Source organism: Gopherus evgoodei, chromosome 18 (assembly GCF_007399415.2).
Source record: "Gopherus evgoodei ecotype Sinaloan lineage chromosome 18, rGopEvg1_v1.p, whole genome shotgun sequence".
In the NCBI taxonomy this organism is placed as follows: Eukaryota; Metazoa; Chordata; order Testudines; family Testudinidae; genus Gopherus; species Gopherus evgoodei.
The window spans coordinates 16387757-16407817 of record NC_044339.1 but is presented as its reverse complement, the minus strand read 5'-3'; the positions used below and the strand labels follow the sequence as shown (position 1 = coordinate 16407817).

General features: G+C 46.6%; 1 protein-coding gene across 2 annotated transcripts in view; it reads right to left on the bottom strand.

Annotated features, from left to right (window-relative positions):
* The window catches only part of MMP23B (matrix metallopeptidase 23B), a 31429-nt gene that overhangs the window by 7804 nt on the left and 3564 nt on the right, over positions 1-20061 (bottom strand). The window contains exons 2-7 of one of the 2 annotated variants that reach the window (XM_030537185.1): positions 16228-17554; positions 15336-15642; positions 12965-13150; positions 9351-9481; positions 5760-5899; positions 2955-3122 (exon numbers count right to left, since the gene is read on the bottom strand). In XM_030537185.1, coding sequence (XP_030393045.1) covers positions 2955-3122; positions 5760-5899; positions 9351-9481; positions 12965-13144 — 619 coding nt within the window. In that variant the 5' untranslated portion in view covers positions 13145-13150; positions 15336-15642; positions 16228-17554. Of the gene's footprint in view, positions 1-2954; positions 3123-5759; positions 5900-9350; positions 9482-12964; positions 13910-15335; positions 15643-16227; positions 17555-20061 lie in introns of those variants that run through there. The other variant, XM_030537184.1, reaches the window with a different exon arrangement.

Here is a 20061-nt window from a genome sequence, read left to right as displayed (position 1 = left end):
TGGGAATTAGCTGGTGTAAAGGCCTGGGCTGGCCTTGTGCACAGCTGTGCAAGCCATCCCTTGTCTTTTCTCCCCATCACTGCAGAACTATTTCTAGGGCTTTATCCAGTTTAACTATAAAACATGTTGCAAGTGCTTTCACCACTTCCCATGGGTGATTATTCTAGCCCAGTAACTCTTACCAGCAGGGTATTTTCCCTCTCTTAATTGTATCCCATTACTTCTAGCTGTACTACACTAAGGGCTCGTCTACACTGGGAAAAATTGATCTGAGTTAACTAAAACACTGTAAATTTAAAGTGGATTAGTTAAATCATATCAAATCTGTGTGGACACACATTCAGAATTAAAGTGGCCTTAATTTCAAAGTGAACTAAACCAAACCAAACCAAGGTCACTAATTCTGAATGAGAGCATACATATGGGGTTTTAATGTGGTTTAACTAATCCACTTGAGAAGCTAATGCTAATTAAGGCCTTGTCTACCCTGTAGAGCAGGAGTAGGCAACTTACGGCACACGAGCTGATTTTCAGTGGCACTCACACTGCCTGGGTTCTGGCCACCGGTCGGAGGGGCTCTGCATTTTAATTTAATTTTAAATGAAGCTTCTTAAACATTTAAAAACCTTATTTACATACACCAATAGTTTTGTTATATATTATAGACTTATAGAAAGAGACCTTCTAAAAACGTTAAAATGTATCATTGGCATGTGAAACCTTAAATCAGAGTGAATAAATGAAGACTCAGCACACCACTTCTGAAAGGTTGCCGACCCCTACTGTAGAGTTATATTGGCATAGCTACATTGGTCAGGGGTGTGAAAAAGCCACACAGCAATGACAATGGAATAAGGCTTTCGTCGACACAGCTGACATTGAGTACGTCTACACTATGGAGATTATCAACCATAGCTATGCTTGCATAACCCGATACTGTAGACACAGCCCACACTGATCGACAGTAGCTACGTTGAAAGAAGTGTTCTTCCATCAAAGAACCCCCAGTGTAGATGCAGCTACACTGGCGCAGCTACCTTGGTCAGGGCTCTGAATTCTTCCATATGCCTTGTAACTATGTTGACTTAAAAGTTCAGCTTTTTGTTCAGGAACATCGTGTTCCTACACGGACAGAAAACCCCCTTCTGTCAGTGTTTACAGTATGGGGCTATGCCAGTATAGTCTCTGTAGTGCAGATGTACCCTCTTCCCCAAGTGGCCCCATATAGATAAGCCATAAGTAATTCCTCTCTATTCTTGGTGTTCGCAACCTTTCACTTACATGTCAACTGTTTGGTCATGTTATGATCTTTTTTGTTAATTGAAAAGTGTGTGTGTGTGTGTGTGTGTGTGTGTGTAAATAAAATGTCAATATTTTTTAAAGCAACTAGAGATTTTGGGTGCCTAATTTGAAGTACTATAATGAGCCTGATTTTCAGGAAAAATAGAGCATTGCTCTCTGAAAAGTCAAGTCCCTCTAAGATGTCTCAAGTTGGAAATCCAAAATCACCAGTCACAGCGTAGCATACATACACGTGCACAGATGTTGTATACATAATATATGTAATATTACATTCACTTACAGAACGTGTTCTCATGCACGCACAAAAGAGATAAAAGACCCTCTGCTAAAATGATAAAAAACAGGAACACAGGATACATTTCTAAAGCTTCTCCTACCCTGCTTTTTTGGTAACAAATGAAAAACTTAACTTCAAAGAAATATAACATTTGCCTTATGAAATGAGTTTGCTGATTGGTCAGGGACCATCTGCTTGTAATTTAATGTTACTTTAAAAAAAAAAAAAAAAGTCTAAAGTAACCAGGATATCTTTAGGTAGCCACAAGCATGAAAATTACCATGTACGCAGGAAAGCTGGTTACCAAGGACAACAAAAATGTGAACCACCCTGCCAAGAAATCAAACGTAACATGGCCCTCCCCAGAGATAGCACAGCTGCTTGGACTGAAGCAAGTCCTGATTATTTACAATGTGGTTGGAGCCCACTGAATTACTCAGAAAGTGCTGGAACTGCCACCAAAAGGGGAATATTCCATGGCGGGAGTTCAGTCACAACAGCAGTACCAAGAGCCACAAAGAATCACACCAAACTTTCCTTTTGACTCTCCCAGTATCCGTTAAACAGTGAGAAAATCTGCACCTAAATAAAAGACCTAAGGCAGGGGTTCTCAAACTTCTGTACTGGTGACCCCTGTCACACAGCAAGCCTCTGAGTGCAACCTCTCCTTATCAATTAAAAACACTTTTTAACGTATTTAAAAATGGTGGAGGCTGACAGCTCCCGATCTCCCATGTAATAATCTCATGACCCCCTGAGGGGTCACGACTCCCAGTTTGAGAACCCTAACCTAAGGCAAATCTTGCTCACCTTACACAAAGAGTTTTACTCGGGCTGCTGGAGGTGGGTGGATATTGGCCTCTAAAGCAGTAAACCCCTGATAAAGTTATAAATTCCATTCCATCACAGCCTCATGAAGTCAGTAAAGCCTCTCCTGCAGAGAGGATGGATATCAAAACAATCTATCTAGCCACAGGTTCATCACCCCCTTCCACACAGAGGAAAATGGATCATGGTTGGAAACATCTGAAGGCTTGAACTGATGGGGTGAAACACCCTTTATAAGTCAGTAGCATGTGCCACGTTGGTCCATCAAAGGTAATATCTATCTAGAAAATAATGACACCTGCAGACTTATTTATGACACTGATACTGTGCCTCCATAACAACTAAAGAGGTTCAAAATCCCTCTGAGTGCTGGGGATATTTCAGTCTGGAACCAGACTTTGCACATGGGTCTGTCCCTAACAATCTACTCCATTGGCATGTGTATCTTGTGAACCTTTCAGGATTTTAAAGAGTGAGCATCATCATTGTGGAAAAATGTAATCAATCCCTTGGGAGAAGTAGTTCTCCTCAGAGACAAGTTACGTACCCTTTTTCCAGCTGAACCGCGTATTTCCCAATATCCAATATTCATGGTCATCAAAATGGATTTCCCCATTTTTTGGGAAGAAAGCATGGGCAAGCTCCCCTGTTGTCCCATCAAAACAATGATGGATGAGTGACTCGAGGCAATCAGTATGGTTTATGGAGTAGAAGCCTGTGAAGGAGAACACATAAAGTGAGACAAGTCAGTATACTTCACACATGCATGGACTGAACAAAGAGGAGAGTGTCGCGGGGACATATTCTGAAACATGTAAGTTTTCCATCCCACAGATGCACAGAAGGAAAATCAAACTTAAAGAGATAGTGTGACAAAGTTCCTCCTCTACCTTTGTGGGTCCTGCGCTTATTGGCGGATTTGCTCACCTCAGTGATCTTCCCCTCTCGTGGAACCCACTGTCTGGGTCAGCTCCTCCTGTGTCTGATCAGGAGTTGGGAGGGGGACCCAGACCCACCCTCTACTCCAGGTTCCAGCCCAGGGCCCTGTGGATTGCAGCTGTCTATTATGCTTCCTGTAACAGCTGCATGACAGCTACAACTCCCTGGGCTATTTCCCCATGGCCTCCTCCAAACACCTTCTTTATCCTCACCACAGGACCTTCCTCCTGGTGTCTGATAATGCTTGTCCTCCTCAATCCTCCAGCAGTACACTCTCTCTCACTCAGCTTCTTGCTCCCGGCTCCTCACACACACGGCTCCTCCCTGCCTGTCTGGAGTGAGCTGTTTTTTAAACCCAGGTGCCCTGATTAGCCTGCCTTGATTGGCTGCAGGTGTTCTAATTAAAGTAGCTATCTCCACTGCCTTCTAGAAAGATCTTAATTGGCCCCAGGGGCCATGATTAACCTGGAGCAACTGCCATTTGGTTACCAGGGTACTAGGGACATCTTTAGCCTGGAGCTAACATACCTGTTTCTCAGTACTTTACTGTAGCCATCTGGCCTTGCCCCATCACAATAGTTAGAAATGAGGGTTGAATAATACAAACCAGGTCCAATTCTATAGATGAAATACACAATAGAAGGGCGAGGTATTATCGTCTAAAGTGATACAAAGGTCCTCAGGCTGGGACCAAGTCTTTACAGTAGTGCTCATGCCATAAAAACTCCTTTGCTGAGCTGCTACTTCTTATAAAGGTTTATTTAGTTATAACCACTTGCCTGCAACAAATGTCCATCCAAAGCTCTTTACAAATGCCTCTGGAGGCAGATAAGTGTTATCCCCTTTTAAATCTGGATTTAACAGAGACATATTGAGGTTAAGTGACTTGCACCAGGCCACCATGCAGAACCTGGCTCTCAGGCCTGCGCTCTAGTTACATGTCATGCAGTCCTTAATGGAATGGGGCTCTGTGGTGCTCCTACGTGGCAGCATTTCGCTCTCTGTTAGGCAAGGCCCCCGGGAGGTGGATCATCTGCTCTCAGGTGATGTCACGCAATAGCAGAGCAAGAAATATGTTGTGAAACAATGGAAACTTCACTGGAAATCCTGAAGACACAGTCTGCACAGGAAAGAATGATCATGTCTCATAGGCTATAAATCCGAAAGGAATTTACATCTAGAATGTGAAACTAACCAGATGATCCAGGATTAAAAACTGCATTGTGATTGCCCAGGGCTGAGAGCTTCAGAGAGGCACCCAGTGAACCTGCATAGCAGCTGAGAAGGGACACAGGGAAATGGCTCAGTAAGATCTGTGGAGATAAACAAGGAAGGGGGAACGGAATCCTTGAGCTTGAAGCTGAGGCCTGGTCTTGCAAGGGATTGTACCATGGATGGTGAGAAAGGAACCAAAATTAAGGAATAACTAATAGGATTTAAAGAATGGTCTGGAGTACAAGGAGAGCTAGCAGGGTGGGGAGAGAGAATAATAATAGTTAGATCTTGTGCAGTACTTTTCATCTGGAGATCTCACTTTACAAAGGAGGCATTATCCCCATTTTACAGATGGCATATCTGGGGCACAGAGAAGTGAAGTGACTTATCCCAGGGCACCAGCAGGCCAGTGGGAAAGCTGAGAATAGAGCCCAGGTCACCTGAGTCCCAGTCCAGTGTTCTATCCACTAGGCACCACTGCTAGCCCAGAGAAGGAGAAACTGTATTGAACTTCCTCTTCAGTTAGTTAGTGTGTTTGTACCTGAGAGAACAGCTCAGATACCATAGGGACGAGTGTGATATAAATATACAGGTAGATCTTGCTCTGCATGAGGAAGAAGCAGCTGGCTGCACTGTAGGGAGAGTACTGCTGAGGTGTTCTTCTGTCTAGGGCATGTGGAGTGCCACTAGGATTTCTCTATAAATAAAATACCAGGAGGCATCATGGCTACCAGTCAGCGCACCAGACTAGGATCCAGGAGAACTGTGCTCTATTCTGGACTCCACCACAGACTTACTGTGACATTGGGTGAGTCACTTTACTTCTCTGCACTTCAGTTTCCGCAGCTGTGAAACGGGGATAATCCTGCTTCATGGGGGTGTTGGGAGATTTCACTCTCTGAGCTCCCTGGATAGCAGGCACTAGGGTAGTGATAAATACTATAGCCTCTTCCCTTGCTGAATACACTGAATTAGATTCCTCCCAGAGGGAAAGCAGGTGCATCAAAGGTCTGGGGCTGCATCACCAATACCAGCCAGAGGGTGTGGCCCAGCCTGTGCTGTGGGGAGGAGCATTCCAGTTGCAGGATTCCTGGGTCTCACCTGAAAAGTTCTGCAACTAAATGCTCCACAGAACATCCCCTAGTGCCAGAGCCCACTCTCTCTCTAGTGCAGGTCCCCAGGGTCTTTGCAGACCTACCTATTTTCAGGTCACTAGCCGAGTTGGGTGGCACCTCCTTGAAGTTGAATGGTGAAACGTTGCTCCACATTCGGAAAGCAGCTGCCAACCCCTTCCGGGTGACACTCTCATTAATGAGGTTTCTCGGGAAGGACACGATTCTGCGGGGAGACACAGACTGGCTTTAGACAGATCCCAGACTATCCTTCTGCATCAACTGAAGGTTCCAGTACTGCTCACCTGGAAAGGTTCCCATCTTAAAGAGTTTCACTGCACTAGACTATGGGTCTAGTCCAAAGCCCATTGCAATCCGTGAGAACCTTTCCATTGACTTTATGGGTTCAGAGCAGGCCCTATTTGCAGAATAGCAGATAATTTAATTAGGGTGATAAACTCTTTAATCTGTGCAATGAGGAGATACCACAATGCTCGTGGGCAACGTGGAGGCAACAAGTTAATAGCTGTTAATTCTTGCCCATGCTACAGTAGGCTCTGGCTTTTCACTGCTCTGCTCAGGGGCTGAACGGAGCAGGGGCCTTTGTGCTGTTCTGCAGCATCCCTGGTTATTTGTCTGGGCTGGTGGTGGGCAGACCTCTGCTGTCCATTTGGAAGGACTGTTCCACTGGCCAGCAGCTCACCACCACTGACTGGACACTGTGACAATGATAATGTGCACCTGGGACAGTCTATGACCCCAAGAGCCAGGCTGTGAGGAAAAGGACCCCACAATGGCTGCTAGGGGGATTTGACCTAGTGCTGACTGGGATGGTTCAGTGCGTGCTGGGGAGAAGGGGAATGGGACAAGTTGCAATGAGACATCTGTGTGGCTGAAGGAGTGAGATGGAACTGCTACCCAGGGAATCCAGGCAGTGGCACTGCTAGACTGAGCAGGGAGTGTCAGTCTGTGCCAGCTGCTTACACTGAAATGCCCACTCAATCCCTTTCTAAGTGCCTCAGGAACTCCCATTCCTGTGTAGGTGAGAGCTACAGGCAGCTAGAACCCCCCTCTTCTCCACTGCCTATAGCAAACTCAATGCAAATATAACTGGATCCTCCTTCCTTTCTTCTTTGTTGGTTTAGAGACTTTCCCATCCATTTCAGTCCTGGTCTGGGAAGCCTCCCAGCTGGAACAAGACCCTCCCTGCCCCAAAACAACCCTCCTCCTAATGCAGAGCGGAGGCTGCAACAGGCATTCCCTGCTGCCAGAGGCCACTTTCAGATCTCCAAGGCTAATCTGGTTAGTCTTGGGTCTGCTTAGCAGCTGCTGCCTTGGAAAATCACTTCAGAGAAGGCTTGCTGTAAAGGACTGGCCAGATGGGGGGTGATTTATAAAGGGATGGTTGTCACCACATATTACACTGAATACACTTTTAACTGTCTCAGGAGTTTCCAGAAGGGCGCCCTCCCCTCTCAGCAAGGATTTAACAAGGGGCCTTTCTTCAGCAAGACCTGAGGACTCCTGCCAAGGCTGAGGTACAAACCACATCCGGACCCCTGGCCTGCTGCCTGAGGTTCACCAGAACGGCATGGTCACACTGCCGGGCCTCAGCTGGCTCTGGAGGGATTCCCCAGGCACACTCACTGCACTGCGCTCACTGTGTCTACACACCTGCTAACAGGCCCCCGCCATGCAGCACATCTTTTTACTGCTCCTCAGCGTCCCAAAGAGGCAAAGCATCTGTCAGGACATGGAGGCCATTGTCCATCATGCTTGGCCTGCCTCTCTGACGGGCACAGCATTGGCAGGCCAGAAGCTATTCATCCACTGGTGATTTCAGGCAGTGTTTTGCTTAAGGGCTGAACGATTCACAATTACAGTTATTGCAGTGTGGCCAGAAAGTAATAAGAAAGGGCTAGATCCTTGGGTGGTGTCATTCTGCATGACTTTGGAGCTATGCCAGCTCACACCGGCAGGAGCTGGCTGCCACAGAGTCCCTGGGCAATGCTCTGGAACTGCTCCCCACAAAGCTCGTCAGAACTTTGGGGAGTCTCCTCTCTCTTGGAGCAGACTGTCTTCAGGGCAAGAAGCTCACACAGCTTCCACCTTCCTGGGTCTGACCTTGGAACACTCAGCATCCTCTGCCCCTCTGTGTGCTTCCCACAGCGAGTCTGCCCAGGCGGGGTCCTGGGGAAGCCAGAGGGTCCTGCACCCCCACTTCACAGTCAGATGTGACTCTTAGCCAGCCAGTAAAACAGAGGTATATTGGATGACAGGAACATGGTCTAAAACAGAGCTTGTAGGTACAAAGAACAGGACCCCTCACAGCTGGGTCCATCCTGGGGGGCAGCGAGCCAGACACCCATGTCTGTACTCACTCCTTGTCCCCAAATAGCTCCCAACTGAAGCCCCCTCCAGCCCTTCCTTCTCTGCTGAGTTCCTTTCCTGGGCCAGGAGATCACCTGACCTTTTTGTTCTCCTACACCTTTAGCATCCCCTTGCAGGGGGAAAGGGCCCGGGCCACTAGTTGCCAGAAGACAGAGTGTCGGCAGAAACTGAGGCACCCACACAATATTCAGAGGAAACATTAAGAACATTCCTACTTCGTCACACTGGCCTATAGATTTAGGATTGTGTCATTCTAGAGAGCATTGTTTTGACTCAAGTTTGGGGTGTGCTCTCCTGTTGGAGTCTATATGACACATTGTGCAGCAGCACAAGGCCATTTTCTCCCCTGCAACATCACCAAGTCCTAGGACTTGCACTGGTTTATACCAGTGGTGAATTAGGTCCCTTATCTTTGGATTCTATAGATACTTGGTCTTTGAGCTATTGGCAGAAGCAGCCTGCTTATTTCACAAAGGAAAATACCGTCATTGTACATGTATATTGCTCCATCCCCTCCAAAACAGATCTTCACTCCCTTTACAGCTACAAAGTACCACCAAAGTACAGCCACTTCTGAAGCGGAGCAGTGCAGCCTGCTGGCATGCGACATTCCGGGTGGTCACGTTTGTGGGTATGAAATTTGGCCACAGATATTGATTGAGGTGAACCTCCATCCGTATGTGTGTGCCAGGTAATTCTCCCATCCTCCTATGAGCCCTTTGTTTTTAGGATCTAAACCAAAAGATAAAGTTTCACTTCTGCCACGAACACAGAGGGTTTTCGTGCTGGACTATCTCTGCTCCCGTTGAAGTCAATGAGAATTTTACAAACAACTTCATGGAGAGCAGTTCATCCAGTGCTGACCCCACCCACAGTGAACTGGGACCAAATGTATTTACCTTGGAGGGGTGAACGGACCACAGAACTGAGTCTAAGGGAATGGTAGGTGTGTCAACCCAGAATTCATCCCAGATCAGCACCATATCCAGTAGAAACCTGTAGGTTTCTGCAGGTGTTAGCAAACATCATACAATGCATTAGTTCCTTATAGAAGTTATGCTCTGCGCATGATCTGTACAGACCGTGGGAGAGACCTAGCAGTATTTGTATGAATGGAGCCAACTCTAATGTGTGTCCGGATGACTAATTGTTCCCAGCTGTCCACTGCTCACAAGCAGTTCAATTAGCACAAGGATCCACAGCAGGAAAACATGAGTGTCAAAGGCAGGAAGGCACAAAGCAAACATTGCAGACCCAGCACGCACAGAGTTAACACGTATTCATACCTGTATGTCAGGTTGAAGTGGTCCCATTTCAGCTGCCCTGGTGTGAGCGTGTATCGTTTTCTCCGTGTATGGGGTAGGTGTGGGAGGGCAGGGGCAATCACCCCCCGAAGGCCAGGCAATACAGCGTCTTCCTTGAAAGACAAACAGGAGGTTAAAGGAGTTGGAGCAGCTCGAGCAGCGTACCTAAACCTGCCTGTTTAGGGGCACTTTCGTATGTTGGTACCTACTTGTGGGCCCCTAGGTGTCCCTTCCAAAGCCGTAATGCTGCTGGTAGGGCTGCAAAGCACTGACTGTATGATGCTGCAATCTTCCTAAACTGTAACCCCCATGAGGAGATCTGGTGAAAACCAATCTCCTCCTCTTCCCCCCACCAACTCCTTCCCAGTGCCTGTGGCTGAGAATGTGTTTTAGGGAGTCCATTCCTGTGCAGGAGTCTCCTCTCCGTTAGCACAGAAAACACACAGCAAGATTTACATTGACAGACTACTCAGAATGCTCTAGAGGTTGCTGTGCAAGAAGGCAAAGGGTGCAAAGCACAAGGAATGGCCAATAGAGATGAGTCCTCTCCTGGCAGGAGATGAACTAGATGGGAGCTCATAAGCCATTTCTGTCTCCGACATCTATTGTCCAGATTCTCTAGTCTGCTAACACCACTATGAAGTAGAAAGTCAGTGGAGAATTTCTTCTTAATCAGGAAACTCCACTGGGAACGGTGGCTCCCCCAAATATACCCCCAGTCCCTGGTGTAAGGGTGTGTGCTGTGGGGAGTTCTTGTGACAGGCAGGAAGGGAAGGGAGCAGAGTTCCACTGCTCCGGATTCTAAGGGACCTTACATCAGTGGTGTAAGTTACAGACCTGCCTCTGTACAGCCCTAACTTGTGCTGGGTGGCCCAGAATGAGTCAAAGTCTGAGTCTATGGCCACAGGGATCGCAGCAGTTCCTGGAAAGTTCTCACTTCATTTTATTTTGCCAACTTTCTCTAGCATCATCCTACTGTGAGATGAAACACTGGGTGATTGAGTCAAACAGGCTCACGTTTGGGCCAGGGGAGCTCTTTATGAAGTTGGATTGTGGACCTGAAACTCCCTTCAAGTAAACTGGGAGCACCGGAGACACTTTAAAAGTAATCCCTTTAGTTTGCTGCTGTCCCCACCTTTATTGGATTAGGCTAGAGGCCAGCCTGGCTCTGAGTTCTGCCAAAAGAGGGGGAAAGGATGAGGTGTCACAGGTCCCTGAAAGGTACCTTCTACTAGCACTGCCTCTTATGCTCAGGATTCATATACTGTATATTTACGGCATGTCTTTGCTCCCAGGATGTCAAAACAACAATACAATATATTAGCAATATGGCTAATAATTCTTAAACATGCCTTAATTAATTAATGCCTGTGTAGAAGGCAAGAATTATCTTCACTTTACACATGAAGCAGCTGAGTCCCAGAGACATGAAACAACAGCCCCAAGGTCACACAACAAGTTAGTGGCAGTGGCAAGCTAGAACCCAAGCACGCCGACTACCAGCCCGTGCTCTAATTACCAGACAGTGCTGCCTCCCCCGTAGCTAGCACTGCTTCTCAAAAGGAGGAGAGACTCCATCATAGCGGGGAACCGGAGTCTCTTCTGTGTCCATCAGCTGGGTCCACCAACTATAGGTTATCTGGCTTCTCCCCCTTGTCCCAACCTTTGGTTTAACTCTAAACCTGGAAGCACCACTTGTCTTCACTGGGGAGACAGGTCTCATGCCAGCTCAGCTGTGGGTCTGACCCAGTTTTGTGACATGGATTCCTGTTCTTAGGGGAGCAACTGAAAACAACTGAATTCTTTAAATGTAAGGACTTCAAGGTTGCCTTGGTGCCCAGGGATTGGTCAGTGCTGGGCATGGGACACCAGAGCAGGTGGACTGGGGGATGACAACTAATCAGGTATTTTTTGCTCTTCTGCAGCACCTTTGATCCAAGGATTACGAAGCAGGTCACAGATGGCAAAGAATTAAGGAAGTCCTACGTGTCTGTGTTTTCCCTTAGCTGCTTTTCTTAAGGCAGGAGCAATCCCACTGGCCCTAGTGGTACCCATTCTCAGCTACAGTACAGCCCTTTTATGCCACTCTGGCAATGTACGGCAACCATAAAAATGGGTAGAAACAGCTCCCTGGGAATACACTGCACAGGGGGCCACCTCAGTTGGTGTAGAGCTGGTGTCTGAACTCCATCCCAGTCTCTGCGTGTCAGAGCAAACTGGACGTGCAGCCAGAGGACAAAATGCTATTGTCTATTTCTCAGGGCTCATGGGAAGCACAGTGTATATTAAAGCAACCCTGAAGCTGCTCTGACTTGCGTCGGGCTGGGCACCAACCCAGAATAAAAGGAGTTTTAAAAGGTGGTTTAAAGCCATCTTGTCCTCGCCAGCTCTGGCCTCGTAACAGAGTAAGGGAGAATTAGGCCCAGTGGAGGTAACTAAAACCTGTTGGAAATGTTCTGACCTGGGCTGCAGTTCAGCCCATTATACAGATGGGCCCATTCCCACCTGGGTTAAGCCTTCAAATCCCCATAAGTTTTGAGTGTGTTCAGATCCAGGCATTTGGTTCAGGATGATCTTTACTCATTATAATGGAGTCCAAGATACACAAAGATGATAAAAGGTGTATTGGCCAATGCACCTATTTCATACTACCCACTCACCCACCCTCTTACAATGATTGCAGAGACTATTTATCCATATTTGTCCAAACTAATTTGCTTTTTCAAGTTGCACAGACTTTAGTTCTTTCCAGTTTATCTCTGTCCTATTCCTAGATTTCCATTTCCATTAGTGACACTCTAGTGCAGCTAGATAGCTTAGAACCAGTTTCAGAGCCGCAAAGCAGCATCGGAGCACTACTGCCAGATGATGATACATGCAAACAGGAAACACTTTTCATGATGTGACATAAGCAGCAAAATTAAATCTGCTCCTGGGAGACCCTCATCTTTGCCTTTGTTCCTCATGAATCCCAGTTTGCTTCGGAAGACCTTGCTAATGGATGCCCCTAGAATCAGAATAATCTATCACGACAGCAGCTAGTGGGTTCTGTGGGTCCAGCACTAACTCCTACTTTGGGGACTTTCTCATCTCACAATAGCCCTGTCTGCAAAGTTCCCGGTAAAGAGCTCTGCTGATTCAGCTGCTACAAGGCTGGGATATGTATGAGCCACATCACACTGGGCTGTGAGAGCTGGGTTCTCAGGGTATTTACTCTGACCCAAATTGAAGAGTTTTTCCACATGCCACGTTGTGGGACAGAAACACCAAGTTTTAGAAAATTTACTGGTTGGATACAGCAAAGAAAACATTTGCCATATCCTCAGAAGTCTGGAATCAGCCTCTGACCCTAATCTTCAGGTTCTTCATTTCTCTTTCAGATTCTTTTGCAAAAAATGGACTCACTAGATACAAACAAACAGATACTGGAGTTGACAAGCCAGCCATAAAGGAATTTCTAGCTGACTTAGGTCACCCCTTGAGTTTACAAGTACGTACACACACACACACACACACACACACACACACACACACACTCTCTCTCTCCATATTCTGTATACCATTCCAAGCATTTGAGAATTTGATCCCATCCCTACCTGAGGTTTCTGAGCTGCAGCTCCTACTGGATCTTCCAGAGTAGCCAGCAAAGCCACCAGAGGGAAAATGTATAAAATGCATAAAAATCCCACAATGGATTTATATCTCCCACACTTCTCCTCTGCAGATGAGAAAAAGCCCTTGCTGCTGTCTGCAGAAAGTCCTTCCATTTGATCCATGTCTGCCTTTAATTAAAAAAGAGGAGGGGGGAATAATCAATTTCTGGACTGTATTTGTAGCCCTCCTGCTCGCAGTTGCATCTGGAGCATTTGCAAGGAGCCCTGCACTCAAAATTTGTAAGGAACCACCACCAGCCTTTGAAAGAGATTTTTTTTTTTTAAAGAAGACTTTACATTAAGCTGCTTTCCAATGTGCCAGGGATTCTATCAGCCCCTGCCAAGCAGTATCATGTTACTTGAGCAGAAAGTTAGGGCTGGAGGAGGAACCAGCAAAGTGAAGCAAGCTGGGATGAACACGAACTCCTTCATTTGACTGGCTGAGTGTCGGCATAGGACAAATCTGCAGTTGTCAGCTTTATGTAATGAAAACGGGGAGGGGAATAAAAAGGAATCCAGAAGCCAGCATCATGCCTTTGGAACGGTTCATGAGGGATGCTTAATGTTAGAAAAGGTGTCATTTGCCAGAGGCCATCAACAGGAGCAGAATGAAAAATGCAACTGTGGACTGAAGGCAGCAAGAGCCTTTTTGCTTTGAAGATTTTGGTCAGTTTACAAAAGCTCAGATGAAGTCAAACATCAACTCACTCCTTATTGGAAATTGGCAGGCGAGTCCTAAAGGACCGTTGTTTTGGTTTGGGGAGTTAAATGATCACTGATCTGGGACTGAGACACAGAGATCAAGCGTTCCAGAAGTGAGTGGCAGTTTTGGGTGCCTTAATTTATTTGAAGAGTGTTGACTGGGGACTCCAAAGGGCCTAGTTTTAAGAGGGAGGTTTCTTGGCAAGCCCTGAACAATCAGTTCCCCTTAAACACCAAATCAAAATCACTAGTTGCTACTGAAAGTCTGAGCCAGAAATTCTCTCATCTTGTGCTTGTGATTTGTTGGTCTTTCTGGCCAGCACCTTTCAGGATTAGGTGTTTGATAACAAGCGGCTATGAACTGACATCACTTTGCTATCTGGTTACAGTCAGCCATATGAGACGCAGGACTTTGTGCAATTCTCCTGCTTTCCCAAGAGGGTAAGCGCTCACTGCCAGCTAGTGTTAAAAAAAAAAAATTAAAAAAAAAATCCTAAGTGACATTTGAAAGCTGCAGAAAGTGGATGATTTCTGCACTTTGATGTGAGTGTCTTTAAAAATGATCTCATTTGAGACAAAAAAAATCCCTTCATTCACAACCAAAACTATTACCAGTTGGAATTTCACATGCTTCCAGTGCAGAATTGGTCATTTCCTGGGAATTTAGTGAAAAATGAAGTTTCTGGGGTTTTGAAATGTCCTGGAACAAAAGTGACAAAAACAGGTGTGTGAAATTTTACAAACATTTTCCCCTCACTGTTATGCAAGGGTCTCTGAAGCCGCAGCACGTTTCACAAAGGGACTAGAACAGGAACAAGTGGGGGGGGGGATGGAGGGGTCGGATTGCATGGCACATAGGGAGGGCGTAGCCAGAGCAGGGAGCCGCATGGCAGAAGGTACAAAGAGTAGGATAGGAAAGGGTGGTTAGAATGGGAAGGAGGAGGAATAGCAGCAGGAAGTGAGAGCAGACACACAGTTGGGGCAAAGCCTTGAGGGTAAGGAGAAACTCAAACTGCAAACTTGCATTGGCACTTGGACTCTGGGCACGGACTAGTGGTTCTTGTCCAATGAGGGTATTTGTACATAGCAGCTGGAAGGTGCAAATTCCCTGTGCGGGTCGTTGTACCTGCACTAGCTCTGCTTGAGGGAGATGCTAACAATAGCAGTGTGGCTGCCTGAATACATGCCTAAGATGGGGGCTAGCCCAAACCCACCACCTGTGCTCACACTGTAGCTTGAGCAGAGCTAGTCCAGGTCTGTCCACGTGTGCTGGGAATTATACCTCTCAGCTTCGCATAGACATGAGCAGAGAAGTATTGACGCAAATGCAAAACACCGCTAGCAAACACTGCCAGAAGAACATTAATTTCACTAGCATGTGTGTAACACCACCACAGCCCAGTGTGTCAGCCCTTTGTCAGGCCAATAAGCACCAATAATGGATGAAGTGTCTCAACTTGATATTCATCTATCTAGGTACTTCTGTGGCTCCCACCACCAGAGTATTGAGTGCCTCACACTCTATTGTATTTATCCTCAACACCCCAGTGAGCGCGGGCAGTGTGAGCATCCCCATTTTACTGATGGGACACTGAGGCACACAGAAACTAACCTCTCTGACATGTCCAAAGGTCTCAGTCTGTGGCGGAGCAGGGACTTGAATCCAGGTCTTCTGAGTCCCAGGCTAGTCCCCTAACCACTGGGCCATCCTTCCAAAGAAAAGATCATTCAGGTATAAGTTTGCAAAAGGTGAATCCAGAACCCAAACACCCACCACATTTGGAAGAGTTGGAGGCTTGCTGCTTTGGCCCACTCTAGAAAGTTACAGGGTTATCTGCGAAATATGGATTGGGCTCAGATTCCAAACAGTAGCAAACTTCGGCTGGAGGGTTCTGATTCTGGACCCACTTCTACACAGACTATGAAACGGCTGATCAAGGAGCATGTTGGAGGCTCTAATTGCTGCAGTATATCGGTTATTCAAGAGGCGATTGCAGTTTAATACAGTGAAGGCCTTTGACCTGAGTTGACAGAGATCTGACATTCTGGATATGAGCAGAAATTTTGTTACTTTTTAGCCCCACTCAGTCTGACCCCAAGTGGGTCACTGTGGCTGCTGAGAAGATACAGGAGCTCAGGGCTGTTTAGTGTCACACGCTTCTGCCTGAAGGGGACAGGTAAGGGTATGGTTCTCCTGGGTGGGAAGTGAGAGTGGTTCTTGGAAAGCAGGCGTCTCTCCTCTCTCACTCTGTGGGGTAGGCACTGCGACAGTCAGCACAGGAACTCCTCTCCCTGCGTGCAGCTCCGACCAGATGCTGGATCCTTTAGAACTTTCCTTTTCTATTTAAGCCAAATACTTGCTCAGAAAATCAGCTCAACGTGGCCAAGACAAACCTCAGCTACTTTGGCAGTGAGCGCAGGGCCTAAAGGATCAGCTGAGGAAAGTTCTTATGCTAGGCTATTCACAGGTTTTATTTGGCTGCTCACAGAACTGTAAAGGATACATAATCTTAACCCAGTGAGCACTGAGTATCCCCGAGAAAGTCACAGTCACGTCTGGGTCCTTTAGTGGACTTCTGAAAGTTGTTGCTCTTAGTATGTGTCTTAATGGCTTCTTACACGCAGCCCTCAATGGACTTGGACCTTCCCCACAACCTGCCACTAGCTCTTTGCTTTCACATCCTGCTGCCAGCTCTCAAGATTCCCTTCTGGGAGGCAGCGAGACTTCAAGACTCCTGAGTTTTATTCCTGGCTCTTCCAAAGGCTCCCTGTAACACCTTGGACAAGACACTTTCACATTTCCTTTGTTAAAGGAGCAAGGTTTCTATATTTGCTCTATTTTTTTCATCCCCAGCTGCTAGTGTATTTGGCTTGGAGCATTGCATGGTTGCTCCATGTATAATGCACAGTATGTGGTCGCATTCCCAAGTCCAGCTTTTAGTTCATAAAACAAACACTTGCATTCACATGGATTTGTTTGCATTTCCTCCTTCCCCTTCATTTAGAATGGTTACATCAGCATATCATGGCCTCCTTCTGGAGTGTTTCCAAACAGATCTGGCTTAGCTATACGGGTCAAACTTTTAAGGGTAAAATTCACCCCTGTACAACAGGCTAGCACAAGGGTTATGCACCACTCCTGTTCCATCAACTGAGGGCTTAGGAATGGTCTCATGTACATACAGCACCTTGCACAGTGAGAACCTGATCATGGTGGGGGCCTATAAGTGCTACTGGCCCTCTACACAGGAGTGAACAGTGCCATGTGACAGACCAGGAGCCCAGAACCCCTTTTATGTATCTACAGAACAAGTAGAGCATGTGCAGCTGCAGGGCACGCTTCCTCCATGTCACCCCACCGCTGGTCCTCAGCTCTGTTCTGGAAGGCCCACCTTAGAAGTCAGAGGATATGTCAGTCTCAATCCATGTCACCTTCGATGTCTCAGGAGATCAGCAGTGACCTTTCGCCTCCAGGAAACTAGTCCAAATCCAGCCCAGGGTAGTGGCAGCTGAATGGTATATTCCATGCTTTGGCTGCTTGGTGGCCCAGCTGAAAAGAGTTCATGTCTGTCAGTGCAGCTCTTCATCCACAGAGCAAAAGCCACCCTTACATTTGGGTAGCCCTGGAGGCATTCCTGCCTGGCTACTTCACTGCTGCCTATGGCAAAGGCAGGAAAAGCTTCTGCCTTGTAAACAGACTATGCAGTATAAAGGGTTATTAATCTGCTGCAGCACTAGGGAACATCCCAGTCCAACATGAGACAGAGGATCTCTCTCAACAGCACACATTACTCCTTGTCATCAGCTTCTGCTGAAGCCTTGCAGTTATTCCTAGAGAGAAAGGGAGATCTGCTGTTAGAAAATGAGCTGAAAACAAGGTCTTCCTCTAGCCGGCAAAGGAGGTGGAATATTTTTGCTAAAAGTTAAATGAAATGGCAGCTCAAAAGCGTCCACCATAGCCTGGACTTACGAGGGCTTCACCCACACCAACAGAAACTCAGTCATCGGTCAGTGACCAGCGCTATGGGACTGAGAGGAGGCAGCAACATTCACCAATGCACAAGGGAACAGTGTTGAAAAGTGGGCAGAAAAAACTGCTCGCCAAACACCCTGTAGCAGATATTATTGCTGCTGCACTTTGGTATGCTACATTAGTACTTGACCTGTAATTCTACATGTGTATCAATCCAGGCTTACATTCACATTGAGGGAAGCAGCATGGTCCAATGAGCACAGAACTGGTAATAAAGGAGACCTGGGTTTTGTTCTGAGCTCTGCCTCCGCATGATTTGGGGCAAGTAATTTCACTCACTGGGCCTCATCTTTGCTCATCTGTAAAATAGGGAGAATGGGACAGATTTCCAAGGGGGGATGGCTGGCTATTGAGCAGTTTGGAAATGCTGGCCCAATGAGACACTGCCACATTTTGGATAGGAACAGGGCATGAGTGGAGGGGAGGGAAGGGAGAAAGGAAAATGCCCGACACCTCTGGAACCACCAGGGAATCTTTGATGCTGGGAGGAAATGCAGTTGAAAGCCCAAAAGATCTTAACGGGAAAGTAAACTAAAAACAGACAACATGCATGAAAATCCCAGTCAGCAACAAATTCTTAGGATTTTCTTGGGTTGTTTCTTTTTGAGGGGGTTAGGGAGGGAGTAGCAGCGTAGGACAATTTGTACCAGAATAAAAACAAACAACGTACTTTCCCAGATAGTGGATGATTCTGAGAAGACATAAGAACAAACATTGCTAATTAGCGCCGAGAAGTCGGAAATTCAGATGAAGAAGAAAAAACAAAATGAAGCAGCTGCCCTTGAAAGGAGCTACTCAGTGATTTCATCCTTTTGTTCAGAGCATAAAAGCAATGGATGGCTAAGCCATCTGGCTAAGGGGATATATAACAGGATAAGTAGAGACTTTCAACTTCTGGTCACTGGAGAGGGTCATCGTAATAGCTGTGTATCATATTTACTTGTTGTATATTATTCAGCCACTAATCATCTCTGTGTGCCATACAGACTTCTAGATAGGGTGTTGTCCCTGGTAAACAAGAGAGATAAAATTGGAACTCAAGTTCAGTGGTGGACCTGTTTGTGTATTGAAACCATTTTCTTTAACAAGTGCTCCCTGTTTAAGGATGACTGATTCCACCCATCATGCTAGTCATCAAGAAACATTGCCCTCTTACGCCTGGCTTATAGCCTGGAATGAGTTTGGTGTTTATTAATTTCAGTTTTTACTGGACAAGTGTCCTCATTGTTGTATCAGAGAAAGGGGGATCCAGTGGTTACAGCATGAGACTAGCTTGCAAACCTTTCCCCAGCTGAGAAGTGAAATGTACCTGCTTCATTCACACTGGTGTTCTGGGTCTGATTTTTAAGGCACAAAGTGCTTGGAGATCAGGGCTACTGTACCTCTCTGATGGATGAAGGGCCGGAGCAAAGTAGTGAAGCCAGTGGAAAGCCTCCCATTAACCGACTTCCATGAGCTTTGAATCTGGCCCTTGAGAGGCCTCCAGTTTCCAGGGCTGCTTCCCCCGCACCAGCACTAAATTCACATATTAAAAGCAAAGGCAGGGCTGAGCATGGTGGGGAGATTCCAAGAATGGCTCTCTCAGAGGAAAGCTTAAAGAACGCCTGCCTGTCACGATATCAGCCTCTTCTGATGAGGCTGAGAAATAAAGCAGGCTTTGTACGCCACTGGAAATAATGAAAGCCGTTTACAGAGCTCTTCCAGACATTTGTAAACCAGCTGTTAGCCCAGGAGCTAGCTCAATGCAAAGGCACCGGTGGCTGTTCATTTGGAGAGAGTCCATCCAGTCCTGCTTTATACTGGTGCTTGGGGTCTATGTCAGGGAATCGCGCCGATGTAACTGTTGTCATGCTGGGGTGAGTTCTCTCAGTCTAGACAAGCCCCAAGGATGAGGTATTCCAGCATCAATATAATAGAGCCAACCCTATTAACACATGCTCCTGCAGATTTTAATGGTGTTTCCAGGGCAGGAATCTCTTGACCATGCAGCGAGTTTTTCCATTCTATACAACTGGAATTACTTACAGTCCCTTTGACAACACCATGACCACTGCACCTCAACTGCCTTTAAATTAACATTATTGCTTGTCTGCATTAGGGGTTTGCCCTGGGGCAGCAACACTGAAATGGGGGCCAATCCTTGGAGTCGACAAGGCCTAAGGAGAGGCAGGAGGAATCGGAATGAGACTGTGTTCTCTTGCTGCCCAGCATGGAGACAGGTTTGCAGAAATGACTTTCCGTGCAAAACCAGCTGCACAAAAAATTGCTAACAAAATCTGTTGCCAATTCAAATACCAGGCTCCCA